Source organism: Micromys minutus (assembly GCF_963924665.1).
Source record: "Micromys minutus genome assembly, chromosome: 2".
NCBI lineage: Eukaryota > Metazoa > Chordata > Mammalia > Rodentia > Muridae > Micromys > Micromys minutus.
In genome coordinates, this window is record NC_137971.1 from 59,730,939 (window position 1) to 59,754,615 (window position 23,677).

At 47.4% G+C, this 23,677-nt stretch overlaps 1 protein-coding gene across 2 annotated transcripts in view; it reads right to left on the reverse strand.

Moving 5' to 3' along the window:
• The window catches only part of INPP5A (inositol polyphosphate-5-phosphatase A), a 173,171-nt gene that overhangs the window by 15,309 nt on the left and 134,185 nt on the right, over positions 1-23,677 (reverse strand). For both annotated transcript variants that reach the window (XM_080910850.1, XM_080910851.1), the window contains exons 9-11: positions 22,147-22,231; positions 5,389-5,484; positions 5,218-5,292 (exon numbers count right to left, since the gene is read on the reverse strand). In XM_080910850.1, the coding sequence (XP_080766976.1) occupies positions 5,218-5,292; positions 5,389-5,484; positions 22,147-22,231 (256 nt within the window). The remainder of the gene's footprint in view (positions 1-5,217; positions 5,293-5,388; positions 5,485-22,146; positions 22,232-23,677) is intronic.

Sequence of the window (23,677 nt, forward strand, 5' to 3'; positions counted from 1 at the left end):
AAACTTTCAAGTTAATAATGACAGGTCCAAGTATTAACCCATTGCATACACAGGGGTTACATGCATACATGCTCCAATAAACACAACTATATACAAGTTGTGAGAAGACCAGGGTGAAGAAAGCCTGGGCTGGAGGTGTGTGTATGTGTGTGTGTGTGTTTGTGTGTGTGTGTGTGTGTGTGTGTATTGGAAGGGGTGTCAGCAACTGGTAGAGATTTGGTTTCTCTAATCATGATCACACAGGGTCTATTACATCTCTCCTGTTAGGGGCATTACACCACCAATGTACTGAGGGCACTGTCACACCAAGGACTCTATTCTAAAAGTACTCTTCCTCAATTTTGTAATGTTTAAAGAAAAAATAGTGAATTTGGAATTTATTTCAATTTTTAAACTGTGGAGCTCAGGAATGGCAGGCAAAGAGCTCCCAAGTCTTTGGTCATTATTGAGGGTCCTAGTCCATATATTACCCATTACTTCCATATACCTAACCCAAATCTCCAGCATCATGCTGGAGGAGACATACTTGGAGCCTGCTCTCCATCCTCCTGCTAGCTGGTGCTACCTATCAATAGACATGCTCTGGAACTCAGCTGTGCTTGCTCTCTGATCACACATTCACTGTACTTCTGCTGTGCTGAGGGTGGGTATGCCTGGGACCCAATGGCTCCCTGCTCAACCAACTGGCTCTGACAGGCCAGTGGAATCCTGATCCTGTGTGACTGGCTTTCGGAAGGCCTACTGCTCCAGGCCTGCCACATCAACTAGATGATGGGGATTAAAGCTGCTGCCACCACCCACACAGACAATCAAATGTGAGAGGTTTCTGATTGGAAATTGCACCACGCTGCTGGTGAATTGATAATTTGTATCTCTTGGAGATTTTTCACAAACATGATAACCAATTTCACATGTTTCTTAAACGTTCTTCTTGATTACAAAGTGAAAAGCAGCAGCGATGTGTGTGGACAATGATAAAGCAGCCGCTAGCCTCACGCATCTGTCAGGAGCCGTCCCAGCTGCATGGATTCCACTGTTGCTGCGTGGACACCGAGCTGATAAAGAAAAAAGGGCTTGGAAAATCAATGCACCCGGAGCCCGGGCGGTTGCTAAACACACAGAAAACATCTCTATCCAACAGGCCAAGCACCTAGAAAATTCCCAAGCCCTGCCCTGGGACAGCCAAGGAAAATTTAATCTCTCCAAATCCTCACCAGGGCACTCCATCCTGCAGCCCTGACAGCCACACTTATAATTAATTATACAATTTCGATGGGAATATCGACTAAACAAAGCTATAAATCATAGAAAAAGTCAATACGCATGGACACATTCAATCATGTCCCGGCCAATGATTACTACTCTTAAAATACAATAATTATTTTCAGGAGCCAGCTTGAATTAAATTTCTGTCAGACAAGTACAAGACCGGTGGCTGATGAAGGATGCGATGGATTTTGGGGGCTGAGTCCGGCACGGGCACATCCATCCTGCAGACGGTAGTTTGTTTGTAGTGCTGTGGCACAGCGTGTTCAACCAGGCCACGGGGATGAGGTTATCTCCAATGCTCACGAAGCTGAGGGGGCTAAATGCCCAGACTCTGGCTTGAATGATGAAGGCTGACTTCCTTTGAATATGTGCGACCTGGGCAGCCAGGCATCAGCAGCATGACCAGGACATTTCTGAAAATATGTCTCAGGTTCTAAGTGGCAGCTTGTGCAAGGACAGGTCACTGGAGCTCCAGGCACCTGGCAGACCTGTTGACTTCCTGGATAAGATTCTGGATATGGCAGATGGGCATGAGTCCCAAGAAATCACCATGTGGAATTGTCTCCTACTTCAAAGTTGTATTCTTTTATATTAGAGTCAAATTCAAAACATTTCCTGAATGTTCAATTCGTTTTAAATAGGCCCTTTCTTACTATGTGGGCCCCTCTGACCTCAAACTCGCAATCTTCCTGTTCCAGCTTCCCAAGTCTGTGATTATAGACCTGTACTGTGTCCGAACAGCTGTACATGCCTAGTACAAGTCTTCTTCCTCCTTATTCTTTTCCTCTTTTTTAAAAAATATTTTCGTGCATCATGTGTGTGTATGTTGGAGTGCTTGGACATATCCGTGTGCACATATATAGAGGCCATGGCTCAATATGAAGCGTCTTCTTTCTAGATCTTACTTTGAGACAGGATTTGTCACTGAATCTGGAGTTCACTGATTCAGCTAGATTTGCTGGCCAGGCAAGTCCCAAAGACCCTCCCCTTTCCACCTTCTCAATGCTGAGATGACAGATTCGTACTGCCACAACTGGCCTTAAAAACAAACAAACAAACAAACAAACAACCCAAGGATACTGGGGATTTGAACTCAGTTCCTTGTTTGCATGGTAAGAACTTTACCCACTGACCAACCTCTCCAACCCCCATTTCCTCAACCCTGACCCCTTTTTATTTATTTTTGTACAATCTCATGTAACCCAGGCTGGCTTCAAAGTCTATGCAGCTGAGGATGCCCTTGAATTCCTTCCTTTCTTGCCTACCGCTCTGCAGTAACAGAACTACAGGAATAACTATTAAATTTCACCTTAAAGAAAGGCCAGAACTTGTGTGCTGAATGCAGATTATCTTTCAGAGAAGAACAAGGCTGGCCATTCCAATGGCAAAGCACATTCTCTGCATGCTAAGACAGCCATGCAGAGCCCTTAGACCCCAGGAGCACACCCCTGGTTGTTTCTAGGATACACTTTCCCATTCCCCCTTCCAGTGCTGCCCAAGGTCAAACTATATTTTCTCCTTAACTGCTGGATTCTCCTTGTCTGTACCTCTGCTTCTTCTAAAATCTTCTGTGTCCTTGCATCCTTCACTTAAGGGAACCCCACTTGCTTCTTGCCTTAAACAAAGACTCAAGTGACCTTGGTCTAAAGAGCCAGCTCTGATGAAGGCCCCAAGGCACCCTTCCCTAGCATTCTCCCATGCAGCAGGGGCCAGTGTACATCCCCTAGGTGCCCAAGCTTATATGGGTCCTTGCTCTATTCTTTTCTTTTTCTTTCCTGAGACATCACTATGTAGTTTGTTCTTGAACTCGTTAAGTTCTACTCTGCCTCCTAAGTGTGGGGATTAAAGGCCTCTGCCACCACACCCGACTTGCTCTACTCTGTTGTGAGCTGGAAAGTATCGAGTTCCTGCAGATGTCTGGCAGAATAGCACATTACCCTAGGACCTCTAGAACAAACTACCAGTAGCCATAGTCTTTGAGTGACTGAGCAGGCAGAAAGGGACCAGAGGGCACTGAAGCAGACAAGGGAAAGGGGAAGGAAATCATCAGAGGCAGCAGCAGGGCACAGTGGAGAGAAGCCCTCCTATGGACGAGCAGCAGTAGAACTAGGGATACCTGTCAGGTGGGTCTGCCTGCCACAGCAATGAGGGTATATTCAGGCTCACAGAAGTTGCTGGACCCTGGGCTGGATACATAGCAAGAGGCAAGCGTAACTTCTTAAGACAGATAGCACAGAGGGTTGGACATGCCAATCACTATGCCATGGGTGGAAGCCTAACTTGTGTTATGATCATCTTTGTGGTATAAATTCTATCATTGTAAACAATCCTCAATTACACTGGGACAACTGTATAACAGCCAGTTCCCATATTCCCAAAGTTCTTGTTTTCTGTGTCTGCCAGATATAGGAGGCAGGCATACCATCAGATGGTTTTGAAGTGTCTGAAGGATGCAAGTGGCCTGCATCCCTTAATCTGCATGTGATGTGCTCAGCTCCATTCTAAGTACTGTGAATCTATCCCTCTATACCTTAGGAAGGAAAATAGCATCCGGCTAGTTAAAGGAAAGTCAGAGATAGTAAATGTGTATACACATACAATAGTACCTGACTTGAAGTACCTGGATCTGTACCCAGTACCTCCACAGGCTCACACTCGTGGACCACCATTGAGAACAACTTCTTCAGAATAAGGTGACTGTTCTCCTACCTGCTTCCCCCAGTGGGGGCCATAGCTGGTTATGGGCAACTTTAAGCATCTTGGGAGCTGGCTGGTAGATACAGTGGCCATAGTATAGTTTAAGTTTAGGATTATTCACAAAGGTAGAGTTTATGCCACAAAGATTATCACCTCACAAATACAGCTCCCACTCCCCAGCATAGCTCCACATTTTACCAGAACATAGAGACCTACATATAACAGGTATCCAGTAAACAGGACAAAATTATACTGCATTAAATAAGGATGGACCAGCTAGGTAACTTGAAGAATAAAAACACTCGATGTCCAAGCCTGACAACCTGAGTTCAATCCTGGTAGATGAAGTAAACTCACTCCTGAAGGTTTTCACACATACATCATGGTATGCACCTGCTTACCTGCACACCAAGCATGCACCTGCTCACTTCACATGTATACCATGCATGTACCTGCTCACATGTACCTCCAACAAATTAATTAATTAGTTAGTTAGTTAATTCATCCATTAATCAACAGCAGTTCCACAGAGGCCACTCTCGGTGTCAGTCTGCATATGGCTTGCATCAGTGGAGATACCCAAGTCTAGAGATGCCTTCCCAGCAGTCCCAGTCTTGAAGATTCGAGTGGCACATTCTCAATGTACACTTTAATTTTCGTGCATGTGCTCATATATAACACAGTTGTATATGTATGATGAATGCATTCGCACACAAGTGACACAAATGCAGTTAGGTACATATACATACATATAACTAACAGAATGAACATGTGTATATGTACTCAGGTACACACACACATACACATACATACACGCACATGCATATAAGCACATAGACCTTGAACACTCAACCCCACAAGGACATGAGGAGCTTTCTTACTGCCATCACCACAAATGTGTGGCTTTTCTCTGAATAAATGAGGTTCTAAGCCCCTCCTACATACCTGGACTCCCCAGTTTACACAGTAGCAGGCAGGACACTACCTCTCTCCCTCAGAAGACTGCAGTGCTCATGGGTCATGGGAGCTCTATGCTGCCCGTTGACCCCCGGTAATTCTGGTAGCCTAGCTTAGCCTGACCCAGACCAGCTCTACAAGTCACTCCCACTAAGTTACCCCAGAGCCTGGCCGTAGAAGCTGAATTCTGGGTGGCCTGAACAAGTATAGAGGTGCTGGTGATACTACAGGGCCAGGAGTGTTTCAAGGGCTTGACCGAGGGTGACCACACAAAGGTCTTTAAACAGAACTTACTGCAGTGCCATTGTTGTCCCGGAAGACATCCTGGTTGAAGTAGTCGAAGAGCTTCTTTTCCAACTGGAGCACAACCTGTGGGGTCAGAGATGCCTCAGTGCCCTGAACAACCCTCACTCTGTAGGTCAGGTGTAGTTGGTGGCTGCCCACCCTCAGTCATGAGCCACTTACCTTACGGTCATTGTCTGACTCCCGAAATATCAACTTTACAACCTCATTGGTATCAGCAGCCCGGACTGTCTGCATTGTGGCCTTTGTGCAGAGTGTCTGCAAAAAAGACAAAGATGCTCAATCCCAATCTATCCACCCATTTCCCCAGTTGGCATTACCCAGAGCCCATAATCAATAGTTTCCCACTGTCACCAATGGGAGGGGAAGGGGATCAAAGTTGATGGACACAGAGGATTCACATCCATTCCTGGAGTCTGGCTTGATAGCTCTTGTGAGCTTTTTCTCAAAAGGCCTCCCACCAGACGGTACAAGCTCCTGGCTGAGTGTGGCTGACGGTGCAGCACAATGGAGTATGTTCACACTTCCACTAAAAGCAAGGGTTGGTTAGTTAGCAGTGCCCCATGCTAGGCGCAAATTGAACCCTTCAACTCCTTGCTGTTGCTGGCTGCCCCCAGCCTCCCTATGCCCTGTGGGGCAGGCTAAGGCTATCAAGCTGTAGTATGGGGTCATGGCATACATAAGCCTGCAGGTCCAGGGCTGGAGAGTCAAAAGGCCAAAAGAGTCTCAGGAGACTCTGGTAAGTCCTGGGTTCTGGACAGAAGTCAGGAGAACTGAGGGTAGTGTATGACAAGGACATGGCAAGACACACGTTTGCAGTGGCTCAGCTAGCCTGGTCCACCAAAGGAAGGGTAGTTATGGAGCGACCACCAACCTTGTTGCATGCTTGGCTGTGCTGTGTTTGGTGGTCCTGGACCAAAGCAACCAGCCAGAGCATTGCTTGATAATTAAGTTCCTGTCTGTTTGAATTAATCTCAGTACATGCAGGAAGGAATCATTAAGGTCCCCAAAAGCAGAACAAAGTTTAGGGCTGCCCCCCATCCCAACCTGGCACAGGAGCCACCCCCTGACACACACACACACACACACACACACACACACACACACACACACACACACACACACACTGCAGGGGTCTAGAGTTCACAAGGACAATGAAAACAAAACACACAAATGACAAGGCGGCACAAGACTCCTAGAGACAATGGCAAAGCACCTTTGGGCAAATGAAGATTCCAGTAAGTACCTCCTGCCTTGATGACAAAGGAGTGGCTACTTTCCTGGCTAACAGGTCAGTTACACAAAATATGTTCAAGCAACCAAGTCAAAAGGGAAGCAAGAACCTTGTCACCTGGGCTGGGATTAGAAATAGCTAATTGGAGCTACTGACAGTCCCCAACTGGACCACAAATAAAAGAAACTTTTTTTTTTTTTTTTTTTTTTAAAGAGAATAAATTTTAGTTAAAAGGAGATCAGTTCACTGGAAGTATTTGACTTTTTAAGGTCTGTTTTGCAGGATCTTTTGTGGGTCTATACTAAAGTATCCAGAAGAACTTCTTAAGCTCAGGACTCTGCAGCCTCATTCCTGCCTGGGGCCCACTGAGGACAAACCCCTAGGTGTTCCTAGGCAGCTGCACCAACATAGTATCCTACCTATAGGTAGATAAGGATAAGGGGTGAATAGAGCCAGCCCTATGTAGCAAAAGTCAGCCCAAACCTGACTCCCAAACCACACTCCAGGCCAGGCCATTGACATTCAGGGCACAGATCAGCTAACCCAGCCAAGCCCCCAAAGTGGCTTTTGGACTCTGTGTCACAAATCAGTCTGGCTGCCTTGGAACTGTGGAGGATTAGGACAAGTACCCAAACAACCAGGGGCATCAAGGCCACCCAGCCCCCTGTATCCCATGGAGGTCCTGGCCCATCCTGATGCTAATGCGCTTAAGTGGCTTAAGCTGCTTTCTATGAATGGGGGAAGGCTCTGGGTGGGGGCAGGCAGAGGGCCATTGTGGCCACTGCTGGACGGTTCAGGAAATTCATAGTTGTGTCTCCTTGAAGGCATCTGCCCTCAACTATTAAAAACCCTGCTTTATCTCACCAAGCTGGCAGCTCCCAAAGGATCAACATCTGAAGGTCCCCCAGAGCCCTGCAAGGGCCAGCTACCCCGCCCCTTTCTCCCATACCCCTTCCCATGGAACCTCCCCATTCACAGGTTGTAAAGGCTCCATCAGGAATGAGCAGGCAAAGCAGCCTTCTCTTGGCCATTCAAGCCGGAGAAGTCGTGACCACTCATGCAGAAAGCTGCCAGGCCCAGCCTTTCCGGCTCAACCTAAGGAAAGGATTTTACTCTTTTGAAAGGAGAAGAAATACCTCAAATGCTATTTTTAAAAAGCCATCTAAAATCTGTTTTTATCACCAATGGCTGTATCACATGGCAATAAAAAAAGTGGCTTAGCTCTCAAAGAATTGTTTTGTTTTCTGGAATATGCTAGAATCACCCATGTGCTAAGGATGTTCACCTGCCATTTCTGGTTTCTTCTTAGACAGGTATCAAAGTATGATGCCTAGCCTGGCATCCCAAGCCTGGGATACTGAAGACAGCAGCAGACAGACAGTTGTGTGCGTGCGTGTGTGCGCGCGCGCTATCAAACCACATGGTTTTTACAGCTCATTAGATTTGCACAAAGCTACCCAGTAATCAGATGCTCTCATGTGCGTGCAGGCATTGGTCAACTCACCCTAGGGACTAAATCCGATCATTTCCCTCACTGAGCTGTCACAAAGCTCCTCACAAGGATCAAAACTCTATCAAGGGCAAAAAGCCTGTTGGTCTTAGCAGCAGACCAAGTTTTTCAGATGTAATGTTAGTCTGTTTAGAAAAAGCAAATATTACCTGTGCTTTCTTTTAAAAACTCTGACATCTTCCCTCCTCCCCACCTCGATGGGGTCTCTCTATTATATAGCTCTCTAGCTGGCTGTCTTGGATATTAATATATAGACCAGGTCCGGCCTTGAACTCAGAAAACTGCCTGCCACTGCCTCCCTCTGCAAAACCAAACAACAGAAAACCTTTTTAAAATGACATTTATCTACTTGTGTGTGCACACACGTGAGTAGGGATGGGTTTGTCACTGCACAAATGTGGAAAAAGCACAGCTTTTGGGAGTCAGTTCTCTTCTTCTGCCTTTATGTCCTTGGGATGGATCTCAGGTCATCAGGCACAGTGGCCAAGTATCCTTTCCCACCCAGCTCTTTACTGGTCCTTACCTATGCTTTCTGACACACAGGCACACCTGGGGCTAGACAGTGACAGCCAGCCTCAGCTGGTCTCCAACCTCAGAATAATCAGATTCTAGCCTAACAATTCCCTTCTCACATTTTTTTCCTTATAGGGCAGGGGAGGGTGCAGCTGTCTCACAAGGAGGTGACGTCTCAGGCCCAGGACAACCTTCCTATGTCCTCTAGAAACTTTAGAGCCTGCTTTTGTGACATGGTTTCAAGCATGCTTGCAAGTTTGGAAGATAATCTTGGTAATGGTGGTTGAGGAACATTGTGAAAATGAAGAGATTTTTTTTTTCTTTTAACTTTCTATCAGCAATAAAATCCAAGCAATCTAATGAGTGCATCTTACTGGGCTGGTCTCTAGCCAGTCCGCAGCTACTAAGCTGCAGAACACAAATCAAGCCACATTGCAGCTTCTCTGCAGTATCCAACATACCTGCCTCCAAAACCAACAGATTTCTTTAAAAAGCATATTGGTGCATGCTGTTAGCAGCTAAAAGAGTTCAGCCTCCATCTGGAACTGCCTTCACTGGACTGGTTCCTCTCCATATCTTGCCATAGCAAATAGTGGGCTCCCCAGACTTGGTTTTGAAAGGCTCATATCACCGTGGGCTAGGCAGACACGGATTCCTGGGTCAAATTTCATCACCATTTTCTATTGGTCTCTGGTGCTAGGGCTGGAGTGGGCACTGTAACCCCGTGTCCATCAGTCACCTGGACATGCTGCCGAAGCCTCCTTGCCACACTGTAGGGTTTTTCAGGAAGCCAAGTAGTCCCAGCACCTTGAAACTGACCAGGTGTCAGGCAGGTAACTAACGAGCTTCTTGGAAAATTAAAAAATGGTTAGAGCAAAGCAGATAGGGGGTTGGGGGAGGACCCCAGCCTGAATAAAGGTAGTCCTGGGCTCTGCAGGAGTCTGAATACAAAGACAGGAGCCTCAGGAGCCTTTGGGAATCAGGGAGAGTCATAAAGGAGCTGTAGACTGACAGTGCAACTGAGGTAAGGGAACTGTAATGTGGGAAGGGTAGTGGGCAGACACATGGGATGGGGCACAGATGTGGGGCCTACCCCCATAGCTCATGAGAGGCCAGAATAGAAACAGGTGTATACACAGCAGCTGGGACTCAGGGGCCTCTGTCTCTTCAGAGGTAGAGAAAATTCAAAGGTGCCTCCAGCTTGCCTCTTTTGTTCACCAAGGAGGCACACAGTAAGTGCATTCATATTAAAGCCACTTCTCATGGAGCATGATCAGAATGCCTTTTGTCACTGTCCCATCCCTAAGGCCTGAGACACTCAGCCTCAACTTCTATCTGCAGCTGGGACCATGCCCCACTCTGTGGATGGCCAGCTTGGGCTCCAGGATGTGTAGCTCCAGGAATAACTTGGGTTTCTGGCCTGAGAGTATACCTCCAAGGTAGGAATAGTTAATATCACATGTGTTAGATCCTGCTGAAGTTCTCCCCATGGTGAGGAGCCAGCTCAGGGAGCCTTGGATGCTCAGGAGCTCCAGGTATCCATCTGGGACCAGAAGTGATAGCTAATGCTGTGGAGGAAGCATCCAGACAAGAGTGGTAGAGCAGGATTTGGTGTCCTGGTTAATGGCCTCTAGAAACAGCAGGTCCAGGAATACCAATTTCTGTACAGTGACATGTTCTGACCCGAGATTCTTACCTGGTGATAACTTCTTTTTAAATTGAAAATTCATATAATATATTCTGATCATGGTTTTCTCTCTTGGATCCTTTCTGCCTCCTTACCCACCCAATTCTATACCTTCTTTTCCTCTCTCTCTCTCTCTCTCTCTAGAAAACAATCAGGAAAAGTTAAAGAGAACAGCAAATAAAAATAAAAAATGAAAAAGAATTAGAAACACAAACATACTCATAAAAACAAAACCTATAAAAACACAAAATTAGAAAGTATAATATACAAACCAAAGACCAATAAGATAAATAATCAAACAAAGCAATATGTGACAAAAAGAAAATCTACAAAAACAATGCTGAGTTTATTTTGTGTTGGCCATCTACTGCTAGGCATGGGGCCAATTCTGAAGTGTGGTTTATAAGTCAGTGAGACTCGATAGGAGAGAACTAATTTTCCCTTTACAAACAGTTGCCAATTGGAGATAGCTTCTTGGTTAAGATAGAAACGCGTGTTCACTTCCCTATCTCAGTGGTGGGACCCTGTTCAGCTTGAAACCACACAGGTCCTGTGCATACTAACAGTTAGAGGTGTTTGTTTGTTTCCATCTGGCTCTGCCTCTCTGCCTCTGAAGTGGTGAGATTTAAAGTGTGTGCCACCACAACCCACTGTGGCCGTGAGATGTTTGTTTGTTACTCCGACCAGGATATCTGCTGGATGGATAAACTCGGGATGGGTGCCTATCCCTTGGTGGCATCCAGGGTTCCCTGGCATCTCTGCAGAGAGATGAGACATCCCAGGACTTATCCTGCCTGGGCAGGGGAAGAAGTCTTTGAGGGGATAGAGGTCCTAGTCCTCAGCTAGAGCTTAAGCCAACTACAGGCTGATCAGCATGGATACCTGCAGCCCCCCTGCATATGTGGGAGGGAGAGCGCAGCCAGCATGAGCTTGTCACTGGGTTTGCTTGCCAGGGCATAACATCTCTCAGAAATTGTCCCAGGGGAGACATGGACAGATTGGTGGACAGCTCTGGACCATGCAAAGCCACCAGGCACTCCATTGTCCAGCACAGGACTGTGCTCTGGGAGGGGTTGATGCCTCCATTGTCTAAGGTAGCCTGTCACTCACCAGTAACTGCACAAAGCTATGGGGGCAAGGTTTAATCCTGACTTTAGTCAGCAGATGAAAACCAGAGGCCAGATGTCCCCTGGCTGTTTAAAAACCCAGAACCTCCTGGCCTTGCTTTTTTTTTTTCTTTTTTCTTTTTCTTTCTTTTTCTTTGCTTTCCTTCAAGGGGGCTTCTGGGGTAGGGGGTCAAGAGTTAATCACAAAGCAGTGCCCCTATCCCCAAACATCATGGGCAGCAAGAGAGCCATTCCAGGGCAGAATTGAAGCTAACTCACCAGGAGAGGATTAGGCACTCTTCCCACCCCAAGTAGAACCTGAAGGGAGCCAGGCCTGCAACTCCATTTGCAGCACCCAGACCAGGTGCTTCAATGCATACTTCACGAGCAAGCAGAACCAAAGAATCCAGACTTCCTTGCTGCAGATATTGGCTGCTCTGCCAAACCAAGCTGTCAAGCCAAGGATGGAGACCACTCAGGCCTGGCCAGGCTGATTCTTAGATTTGAGGGTCACAGAGCGAACAAACAACTCCTCAGAGGTAAAAACAACTGGAAACTGAGATGTCAAAGCAAGCCTACTCCTTGAAGCTGTGACATGTCCTGGTCTCTTACCTCACAGGACCCCTGTGGGTATGTTCCTGAGGCAGCATCCCCAGCCTGCCCGGGATTCAGGACCTGGCCTAGATAGCTCAGATGCTGCAGCACAGGCAGGGCACCTGCAACTCCACCTTTGTGGAACCCATCTAGCCACTTGGATGACCAAGACCTATAGCTTCTCCTTTGTGAAGCCTTGCTTGGCACTTCTGCTTTATCTCCTATGGCACAGTCAGTCTGTGCCATTAAAAACCAGGCAGCTCTGGGTCCCACGGTGATGGGAACAACCATCTGTTGGCAACCTCAGGATAACTTGCTGCAATCCTCATCTGAGGTACTTCTGGGATGGTCATATCAAATTCCAGAGGCTTCTCCATGGACGGTGTCAGACAGAAGGATGTTTGGTTCTGTGTTGTGACTAGAAGTCTGCCTGCATGCACAAAGCAGCTAGTGGCCTCCTGCTCTTGAAAATGGTGCTGACTCAGAAGACTGCCTGGCACTCATAGGTTTTGCAAGTGCCTATGAATCATGAGAGAAAGAAAGAACATGAGGTTGCTGGGAGGAAGGTGTGGAACTCAGGCTGGACCCATTCAGGTACTGCAGGCAACAGCTGGTGGGTGGGCTTAGAGATACATCTTACCAATTTTTCATGCCCATCCTCTAAACATGACCCTGTTTCTTAGCCTTTATTCCTCTGACAACTTCATGCAAAAAAACATGCAGACCCTCTGATAGCGTGAAATCAGGAACAAAGGCCTGGGGACAAAGGGGTGAGGGGTGGTTGTAGCTGTGGCTGGCCAAATTTCAGCCACACACAGATGTTCCTAGGAATGTCTGAAAGCCAATGTTTTAAAAAGAAATGAGCCTTAAAACAGTGTCTTCAGCAGTGAGGAGGAAGGCCAGTCCCAGTAGCATGCTATCAGATCCCATCAGGACCAGAGCAACATTACAGGCTTTAGTGATAAGCTATACTGGGCCCTCACATCCCTGAGAACTGTGTGTCTCACACCAGTCGGTTCTCTAGTTCCTAGATGAATTTTGCTTCACAGCACTACAATTTACTGACATTTGACCCACAATCTCTAAGACTTCTATTAGTGGTGACTAACAACAGGGAAACCATGTAGAAACTCCAGGTTGCAGGCAATAATTAGATCACATTTAGCTACTGAGGGGCAACATTTCAGACCAAGGGGGGCTAGGACAGGGAGTGAAGCTAGACCAGCTATGCTGCCTCCCACTATGCTACGAATGGGACAGCAACTCTGAGGCAAGTTTGGGCTCCTGGGCAAAGTGATCCAGTCTGTGCTGGCATGGATTAGGTCTGGAAGACTGGGACACAGAACTGCTTGTGCGAAGTGAGTCTCCCCTGACTCTGTCCACACATGCTGTCATTCATAAGACCCCCTTCAGCATCCATATTCAGTTACAAATATGGCGTCTATATCCCATCTCATCTGAACTCTAATCAGTCAGTGCCACTGTTAGCTTCGGGGTTAAGGTGGGCATGGGCAGGAGCTCAGTGCAGCCGACCTGGGAACAAGCTTCCCATGAAATCTGAGCTGTGCTGAGATCACTTGCCTTCCTAGCCCCTGTCTGCTCTGCAGGTGACTGTCAATCTCTCTGACCACACAGCCTCTGCACAGGGGGCCCACAAGGTCAGAAGGCACAGGCGGCAGGGCACAGGTCACTAACAATGAAGGCTCTGCTTTCACTGGGGGTGACTTATAGGTAGAATGGGTTTGGAAACATCCTGAATGAGAAAACTTCTTTCTGGTTTAAACAACTGAAGCTCATATGTGAGTCTGCATTACTCTAGGCAGCCAGCCAGAGAGTAGCTACTGTGTGGCAAGAAACTGCTTGTGCCAAAGAGGCCCAGCACCCTGTATGTAAGTATAGCCAAGAACACGAGAGCCTATGACATACATGCTCCTCACAGGAATGGTGCTCACACACAGTGCAGAAGGTACCCACCCTGCTTCCATCTTCTTCCCGTCTCAGGCTTCTAGTTCAGTTCCAGTCAGGAAAATAGACTAAAGCTCACAAGCAACATTTGCACAGCGGAGTTGATGGTAGGACAGAAAGGGGCTGACAGCAGCCAGTTATAGTCAGCCTGAGGCTCTCCTGAAAGAGGCAAGGACCCCTACCAAGAATTCCTAGACACACTTACAGTTCCACACAAAAGTCCCTTGAAACACATCAAAGGAACAATCCTTACCACCAAGCTTACATTTTGATGTCTCTGAAATGCAGAATTGATCAAGAGAATAATCATTATGTAGGTTAAAAATAGTTCTCTTAGGATACTGAACATTAATATAAGCTCAGGTTCTACTATATAATATGTTCTTAGATTAACAGAACATTTTTCCTTGGTATATTTCCTTGGCAATATTAACCAAAAAGGTCCCCCACTGTTGCTGCCGATTCAGGGTGCTTAGACACCTTAACCCCACAAGCCAGGCATCTCAGATCCAGAGCACCCTTGTCTCACCAATAAAACAGTGGGTGAAACTCTAGGTTTAGATGAAGACCACCGAGAAACAGGCACCAGGGACTTAAATGTTAACTTGTGATAGTCCTCACAGTCTGCTGCAGTCCTGGACTAGCTACCTTAATTGAAAAGCACACACAAGCCATTGTCCAACCATTCCTTGGCAGCTGGTGTCTATGGGCATTCTTTCAAATCTAACACAGAGAAGAAAATAAGGATTACTGGCAAGCCACTCAACAATAGCTCTGAGATGAAAACAGGTGATTTTAAAATTTGCATTTATCACATGAAGATAATATCCTGACAAATTCTCTGACATGAACTACCCCCCAATCAGAAGTCAGTACACATATAAGAAATGCTCATCTTGACTGCTGCTCTGTGTCCTCTGTGGCAGAGAACAGGGTTCTAAGTCCATAGGACACTATGGAAAAGACACTGACATCCTTATAGAAGAAAATGCCACCACGGAGCTGGCAAGGGTATATCTGCACCAGGTCTAATTGTGTCTGATAAATACATTTGAGTAAATGGCATATAGAGACTACTGAATTCACCCTGCCAACCCTTCTTCTCTTGGACACACACACACACACACACACACACACACACACACACATACACACACACACACACAGAGAGAGAGAGAGAGAGAGAGAGAGAGAGAGAGAGAGAGAGAGAGAGAGAGAGAGAGAGCTTCTTGATGTTAGCCCTGCCACATCCCCATTTCCCTTGAAACCAAGGTAGGAGTCAGTGGATGCCTTGTCCCATAAGGAAGTTGTCTGTGGCCAGATCTGCACACCAGCATTGCAGCCACTGCTAGAGCGGTGGCACCTCGGGCTTATAGTCACTCCAGTGCCTAGTAAAGCCCCTCACTGACCCCGCACCTGAGTGTCCCACAGCTCTCAAACAGCTCAGTGTGCTTCAGAGTGGAGAGGCAAAGCAGTAGAGAGCCTCCCTCAGAAAGGGAGTGGACTGGTGACTCTAGTCCACCCTCAGTGAGGCCAGCAGTTGCAACTGACTCAGCAAGACCAGGGACAGCATTTTATAAGATTTCTTGAGCTTTTTGGAATGGGGTTCTGCCTGACACAGGAGGCCTACTGTAGGTCACAGGGCTGGTCAAAAGGCCCACTGTGCAAAGTTCACTGCACACAAGTGCATCAGCAATGGATGCTGTTTGGGGAGCTGTATATTAGTACCCACAGAGACCCAACCACTGACTTCTCCTTGCTGGACAAAGGCAGCTGCTCACCCAAAATAGAGTATCACAAACACCCTGTCACCTCTTCTCCCAAAACGGCTTGCCTTGCAGCAGCTGATACTTAGTAGTATCCAGGTTATTAGTGGAACTAATAAGCCTGAGCGACTTGTCCGCCCCACACACACCCAGTAGGGCAGCACCTACTTTTATAGCAGTATAGCCACAAGCTGAGGCTCACATGTGTGTGAGCATCCACAGCCCAGAAGTGTCTCACAAGGTTGTGTTGCCTCTGTGGGTCATGCTCAGTCTTGGCTAGGACTAGATCTGCAGCAAAACTCTTTTCAGGCATCCCCAACCTCACAAGGTTGGGAAGGCTGGAGAGAAAGCAGAGCAGAGTGCCCACAGGCTTTTGGAGCTGGGTCGGGCCATGAGTACGCAGCCAGACAATTTCTGATCCGTGAGTCCAAAGATCTAGCTCCTCTAATAGAATCTTGGGATAGTAAAGCAGTAGAACCATTGATCTTCAAAGAAGTAAATATTCTGAATATACAATCTAAACTCTTATTATTAATTTACTGCGATGCAGCTGATGTTGCTAATCTTACTCAGAAATGGTCCAACCAGAGGTCTCCTTCTGAAGCCATTAAGCATCTATCTAACAATAGAATGAGGACTTCTGTTGCCGCCATTATTTTCCAAAGCCCTCACGTTGGGTGCTACTTTGTGGACATCCTCTTTGAGGCCCCAGGCTTCCTGTCACCCGAGTGCTCAGTCTAACTGCGGGCACAGGAGGAATAAAATGTCCATGTGGACTTGAGGGAACCCTGGCTAGAGAACATGAAGGGCTGCCACTATGGCTCGCTTCAGGGGACTAGCGTGAGTGTACAAAGTGGTACAGGATCTAGTGAGGGCTATGGTGCAGATCTGCCTGTTCTCTGACTTAGGGTAGAATTCTAAGGGCTGCTAACAGGTGAAGTAGGTCCTGAAGAGCCTGTGAAAACTCTAATACAGCAGTGCCCAGTTCACATGACAACCACTGATTACTCTTTATAACACAGGCAAAGTTCCATATCACAAAGGGCTACCTAAGCTGTGGGGGTGCAGGTAAGGCCAAGGCTAGCCACTGAAACTGCTAAGGAACAGGACTTAATTTTGGCCAATTCACATAGCTACACACACACAGCAGGGTGGATGTGGTTGCCACAGCCACTTCTATTCATTGAGCCCCTGGGAATATGCTGGGCCCAAGCCCCTTTTGCTATGGTCTAGAACATGCCCACAGAACTTGTGGGCTGTGCATACGAGGTCACAAAGAGTGTTCTAATAAGGACCCAATGACCACAGGCAGTCAGCATTTTATCTGGACCCTACTCGAAAACAGTCCACTGGCAAGGTCTAGGACTCTCAGATGGGGTCCTGTAGAGTCATCAAGAGTAATAATCAGGTGCAACATTACCTCCCTGGCTGACATTCTAACAGCTCCTGGATACCAATGGGGTCTGAATATAGAGCAGGCTGAGTTAGCTTGCTATTGCAATGGTCTTTGTCACATTGTGGGTGTGACACTGGGAAGCTTTTGAAATACCCTTCATATTTGGCACAGACAACACTGGCCACCTCAGTGCCACTCTGCACTGTGTCCCAGGAGTTCTGGAAGGCATCTGCCGAGACAGTGGTTCCTTCCCTGGGCCCTGCTCTAAAACAGGCACAGGTGGCACCTAAGCATGTAGTTGTCAGCAACTGGCAACAGGATTTTGAAAAAGATGACCAGCTTCCAAAAATGCATCTCTCATCACACTGATGGGGAGGTGATGGACAGCAGGTGTGGTGAGCCCAGACCATGCAGAGACAGGCGCGCCTGGCACTGCTGTCACTTTGCGTCACCATGGCCAGCTGAACAACCCAGCTGCCAGTTGCCACAGTGCAAGGCATAAAACATACCCTCCAAGCAATCCCAGCAGCAGGACTGTGCTGGAGGCTGCATTATTAATTAGAGTAATGACGCGTGGTACTGTTACACAGCAGGATAATCGTGTTTAATTAGTGTATGTTTTAATTATGGCTTAAGCGGTGCCAAATTTGATCACAGTATCATCTTTTCAGTTCTGCTCTGCAAGCATGTTTGCATTAATTTGCATTTGAAACATAAGAAGCTGCTCTTCCTGGGGCAGTGCCTGCACACAGAGCCCCTTTCACAGGCCTCCCATCCCATCCCCACACTCCTCCCTCACTGCAACTGACAAGCAGGTCTCTACTCTGCTCCAAGGGCTTCCAGAGCTGAGAGGCTGGTCTCTTCCTGGAGGCACCCTAGAGCCTGAGCCTGCCCTCCCTGCAGGAGGAACAATAGCTGCATTTAATGCGTTTAATTTACTGAGATTGGGCTTAGCTCATTGGCCTTTCATTGTTTTGGAGATGGATTTAATTAACCTCTAATGAATCTTGCCAGCCAGTGTGATGGCGTGAGACCCCAAGGGGCAGGGCTTCCTCGCCTGTCCAGGATGACAGGAGCACTGAAGGGCCTGTTCTGGCTGGGGATCCAGTGGCCTAAGAAAACAAAGCAAAGAGCCTAAGCTATGCCAGACACTGAAAATCAACCTCCACTTTCATTTTGGGAGGGAAGCCACCAGTGGATGATATATCAATATGTTGGGTGTCTCAGGCACCAGCTACCCACAGGCCTGAGACCGCTTTCCCAGAGGACACCTTTCTACAGGGTATCCTGTGTTCTGAGCAGCACACACTTCTCCTGTGACTGAGTCTGTCTGTGACTATTCTGATTTCTCACTCTTCTCATGTTTTATTCTGTCCTTCAAAAATATGAAAGTCACTTGGAGGTGACCTGGCAGAAACAAGGGTATAGGGTTCCTAAGAGGACTTGGGCCACAGCTGCTCTGCAGACATGTCTATTGAGGCATCTGAAGCCCTTCCATGAAGGAGAAGTGAGAAGGAAGGACCAGCACTCTGAGTGGCCATGTCTATGGAAGGCCCACAGAAGCCACCATAGCCTGTGCTCCAGTCAGCATGGTCTGGCTGGGCTGCACAATTCCTGTGGGTCCTCAGGTCGTCCTAGGTGGGCAGACGCAGAAGAGCCCATGTAGTAGAACGAGACAGTAGACAGAACAGTGGGTCTGGGAAGTGTAGTGGAACAGGCTTCTCAAGGAAGGTATGGGACCACCTGCCACGGAATTTGCATACTGGACAGGTAACAAAGATACATGGTCTTTAATCCCAGAGTTGAATGGGTTTTGTTTCAATAAATGAGCTTAAAAATCTACACGAAAAGGCTGGGTGAAAAGCAGCTATTCATAAGCTTTAAAGAGCTTCAAAACCCCTCCAGGAATTAATATGCAGGTCTAAGATATATTCATTTATTTGTTGAGCAAATAAACTGTATGAGAACTACTGATTCTCCTCCCACTCCCTGGAAAATGCCAAGTAGGGAGAAGAAGCTCTAGGCTTCTAAAGTGGGAAGAGCTGTCCACCAGGATCAGCGATCGAGGGAAGAGCCAGTCATCAGGTGGTATACCAAGACAGCAAGTGCCCAGTGCCAATGATCTCAATGCCCTGCTGTGGGGGACTCCCTAAGGAGGAGGATTCCTTGTGGGTGTTACAGCCATCAAGGCCATCCCAGTGGATTTGAGAAGGGAACTGGAGAGGATGCTGTTCACAAAAGTCCAGCAAAACTGATAATGACCACTCACACCAATGCCAGTCACTGTCATGGGAAACACAAGCCAAGGGTAAACATAAGGAAAGCACCTCAAAATAGGCAAGTAGCTGTGACAGGTTCTCTCTGGGCAAGGCCCAGAGCCCATAGTGAGCATAGCATATATAGCCCTGTTTCTATGTGCCATCTAATACCTGGAGGTGGCTGGCACAAAGACAGCAGGTGCTTCAATGAGACCTGACACTGTAGGCACTTGCTTGTGGCTGGAGAGACTCCTCTTCTGCACTATTGGGTATTCTCCCCATTCCTGGATTCACTGCCTGTTCCTTCTGTAGGAATCTGCATAGAAGATTAGTGCTGCCCCCTGTCTTAAGTGGGACAGTGCCACTGGTGGAGCACTGCAAAGAACAGTTGGGTCACTGGCTGGAGACCCTGCACTGTGAACTTCCCAGAACTGGGTTCCCATGAGGAATAAAGACGTTTTATTCATGGGTGAAGAAATCCAAGTGCAACATGATAGCAAGACCATGGGGACATTTCCTCAAATATAAAGGTCCTTGCATCTGTGCTAAAACTTCACACAGGCCTGCACAGGCTAGCCCAGCCACTTGGTTCTGTAAAGCCTGGGAAAAAACGAAACTAGAAATCTGGCTCGTTAGCTGCCTGGATGTTCAGGGTCATGTATCCTGGAAGAGATGGTGCAGCAATGTCACTGCATTAGTTAAGGCTAGCTGCTCAGGCATGGGTAGAGACAATGTCCAGGAAAGGGGTCAGCATCAGTGACTGCTCACAGAAGAAGCACCCCTGAAACACAAAACCATCCATGCATATCTTGAGAAAAGGCCCTGGTGGCCTGTTCATTGAGGTGAGATTTTCTGGTGCTTTCTCTAAGTCCTCACAGCTGTTCTCCAGTCCCCATCATGCTCTAACTAAGCAAAAGAGAGGTAGCTGGAAGACAGGGGGTAGGGGGTGAGGGGTTAGGCGGGGGACTATGCTTTGGTGCCTGTTGCAGCCCCATTATCTCTTGGCCTCCCAGTCTCCCTGCCTCCAGTTTACCAAAATAGCCAATACAGTTCTGGCTAGATACCTATGCAGTACAGGGCAGACTGATGACCTCCTGGACACTTACAGGCTTCATTTTGATGATAACCAAATATAAAATACTTTATTATGATGATAACCAAAGCTGTGCAAGTTTTCCCAGGCACCATAAGCAGACGTAGGGCAGGCAGAGAAGCTAATGGCTCTGGTGAGTTTCTTCCTGGGATTACACACAGCCCACTATATGGGATATCCATATGTCCACCCACACAGCCTCTCACAGAAACATACCCTGAAGGACAGATTTGGAAAGTGTTCAAACTGGCTTTCTCAGTGTTCCACCAGAAGGAAAAGTCTACTGTGAACAAGTTCCTCCTACCTTTCCCCAACCACAAGCACCTCTGTCCAGTGGTGTTGCTCTTCTAAGTCATTTACTTCTGTACTAGCCTCTCTACCTAAGTAGGGTCCTGGGGAGTGAGGGAAACCACTGTGTGCAACAGGACTGCTGGCCTACAGCAGCAAGCTGGCAACTCAGTTCAGAACTCAGGAACAAGGGAGTGGGGGTCTGGGAAATGAGTCTTCAGGCTGTTGGCTGCTACCTGAATGGAATGGGGACCTTCAGTGAAGATCTTGCCTCCTGGTATACTACTACCCACTGATCATCCAGGGATAAGAACTGTACCTACTGAATAGTTAGGGAAGCTCCCTGAACCCACTGGTCATCTAAGAGACCTTTTGCACTACAAAGTTCAAATGTAGCCCATGGGCCTGCCCTGAAGAGGTACCCTCATCTTAATTAAACACAGAGGGAGTTTAATGGCACATCACTCATTTCTATCAACCAAAGGGAGACACCGGCTCAGCTCTGTCTTTAAAAAATAATTTTCTACTGAGTATGGAAGATTAATGTGTGACAATATTTGGAACGGAGACTACTAATGAGAAGACAGTAATTTGAAGTATTGCATGACTTCATGCTGTTCTTACTGTGGCCTCTGCACATGGATTCCCTAGTGTCGCCACACGCGTTAGAAGTCCTGGGCAGAGTGAATATGAAAGGTAAAAGGTGGGAGGGGTCTCACTTTTCTGCACCTCCAGTTTTTCGGCCACCAGAGAAGGTGGTACATCCTAATTACACAAGAACTAGGAGAGAATAGTCGCAAGAAGCCAGGTATCCAGTTATCTATCTTAGAGCTCTGGATGCCAGCACTCATCTGGTGGCAGACATGGACCTCACTATGAAGAAATCTGGCTCTTAAACTAACACCACAGGACTGCTTCCGTTGGCAGGATACCCTACCCGAATGGGTTCCTTCCAACCTCAGGCTGCATCACTTGTCTTGGGGCCAAAGCCTGCCAGCTGCAGTCACTCTAGGGACTCTAGGACCCTGGCACCCAGCCTGAAGCTCCCATAGTAGTCAATAGCTTTGGAGTTCCCCAAACTAAGAGAGCTTAATTAATTACATTTAGTAGAACAACCAGTTTCCTAGTGTTTGATGAGGATTCAGCAGTGGAAACCCCAGTGGGAACCAGCCCAGAGCCCAACAGTCCCGGCTCTGCAGGTGTCAAAGTGGCAGCACACAATGGTTTCCCCAGGATATTTTCTATGAGGGACACTGAGCCTGCAGCATATAGGGATGCCCACTCTTAAGGCTAGCGATGGCTGACTGGCTGAACAGACATCACCACCCCACCCCACCTCACCTCCACCACAGGACAATACTTGGCCATGAAGACGTTTCACTTAAACATCAACATCTATGAGAATGGTGACATGGAAGTGGCCTAAACAGATAAACTTTCTCTGTTACTGTTTGTTCTGCTTCAAGGAAACTCAATGCCCAAGCGGAGGAGGAAACCCATGCTTACTTACCTCTACAACAGACTTGGAATCCAGGCGGAAGTTGAAATCGCCAAAGACAAAGTAGGAAACTTTCTCAAATCGCTGGTCAGAGATTCTGGGAGGAGAAATGAAGACAGCAGTCAGTGGTGATGCGATGCTAACCAGCCCAACTGAGCCTGGGCCAGCCACTCCTCCCAGCTCCCAAAAGCTTCCTGCCACTAAGAAACTACAATTGTTTCTTGCATTCCAAAACCTAGCTAGCACAAAGGCTACCACCGGCACACTGCAACCAAACAGCAGTCAACTGTTCTTGGCTGGCCAGGAGGAGGTGGGAATCAGCAGTACAAACAGGAATAGACACTCAGTGAGATCAGCATTCAGAAAAAGCAGGAGAAAATGTTGGAGAGCCTATCCTAGAAAACAGGTCTGCTTATGTCTGCATGTGGGATGCTCTGACCACAGCAGGACCCTGCCTCTGTTGCCTACAGTTGTCCTCCTTATATATCATGAGTTCTCTTAATGCTGCAGTGGCTACATCCCATCCTAATGCCTCTAAGTCACACACATTGGGGAATCTCTGTAACAGTACACTGGCTAGCCCAGGCTGCTGTCCTGAAAAACTTCTCCAAATTCTCTACTAATCACAATCACTTTATGAAGATTTTTCCCCACCAATACAAACACACAAACATCTGGCAGAGGGACACATAGCAGCTTCCTTTACAGAAGAGCTCAGGTTTCCCAACTGCCATAGTTGGTGGCAGCTAATCAACAACTCTCCAACTTCTGAGGCAAGGCAAGAGGTCCTGATTTCTGATTTGAAGGTGAGGTGAGGACCACTTACAGCACAGAATTCACTAAGCAGACACCAGTAGAACAAAAGCATGAGTTCTGTCTGGAGGCAGAGGACATCCCATAGTTATTGCAGAATTCACTGGCCACCCCAGCCTTAGCCATGTTACCTGCTATGACAAAATCCAAGGTAGAACAAGAGACAGGTTCATGTTTAAAATAAAACAATAAATTTGATGGGCTGGGTAAAGGGGCTTGCTCTATAAGTATGAAGATCTGAGTTTGAATCCCCAGCATCTACTTAAAAAGCCACTGGTTGTGTGTGCTTATAACCCCAGTATTTAGGTTGAGGTGAGAAGAGTAAAGACAGGCAAACCCTGAATGTTTTCTCCCTGGCCAGCCAGCGAAACCTAAACTACCAAATTCCAGTTCAGCAAATGACTTTGTCTCAAGGTAGACTCACAGAGGAAGACATGCCACACCTTGTTCTGCCTTCCACATGTGTGCTCATACTCCTCCATGTACCACAAACACATGACACACACATGAAGCAGAAGAGGAGGAAGAAGAGAAGGGGAGAAGGAGGAAGAAAGGGGAAAGAGGAGAAAAGTGGGAAGGAAAGGGAGAGGAGGGAGGGAGGGAGACTTGGTTCCTAGGCAGCAGTCAAACCTCGGTCACACTGACTCATCCAGAGGCTATCAGGAAGCCTTTGCTGTGGCCTGGTTATTGCTGCTGTTACAGATGAGCCACTGTCAGCATGAATACCAAC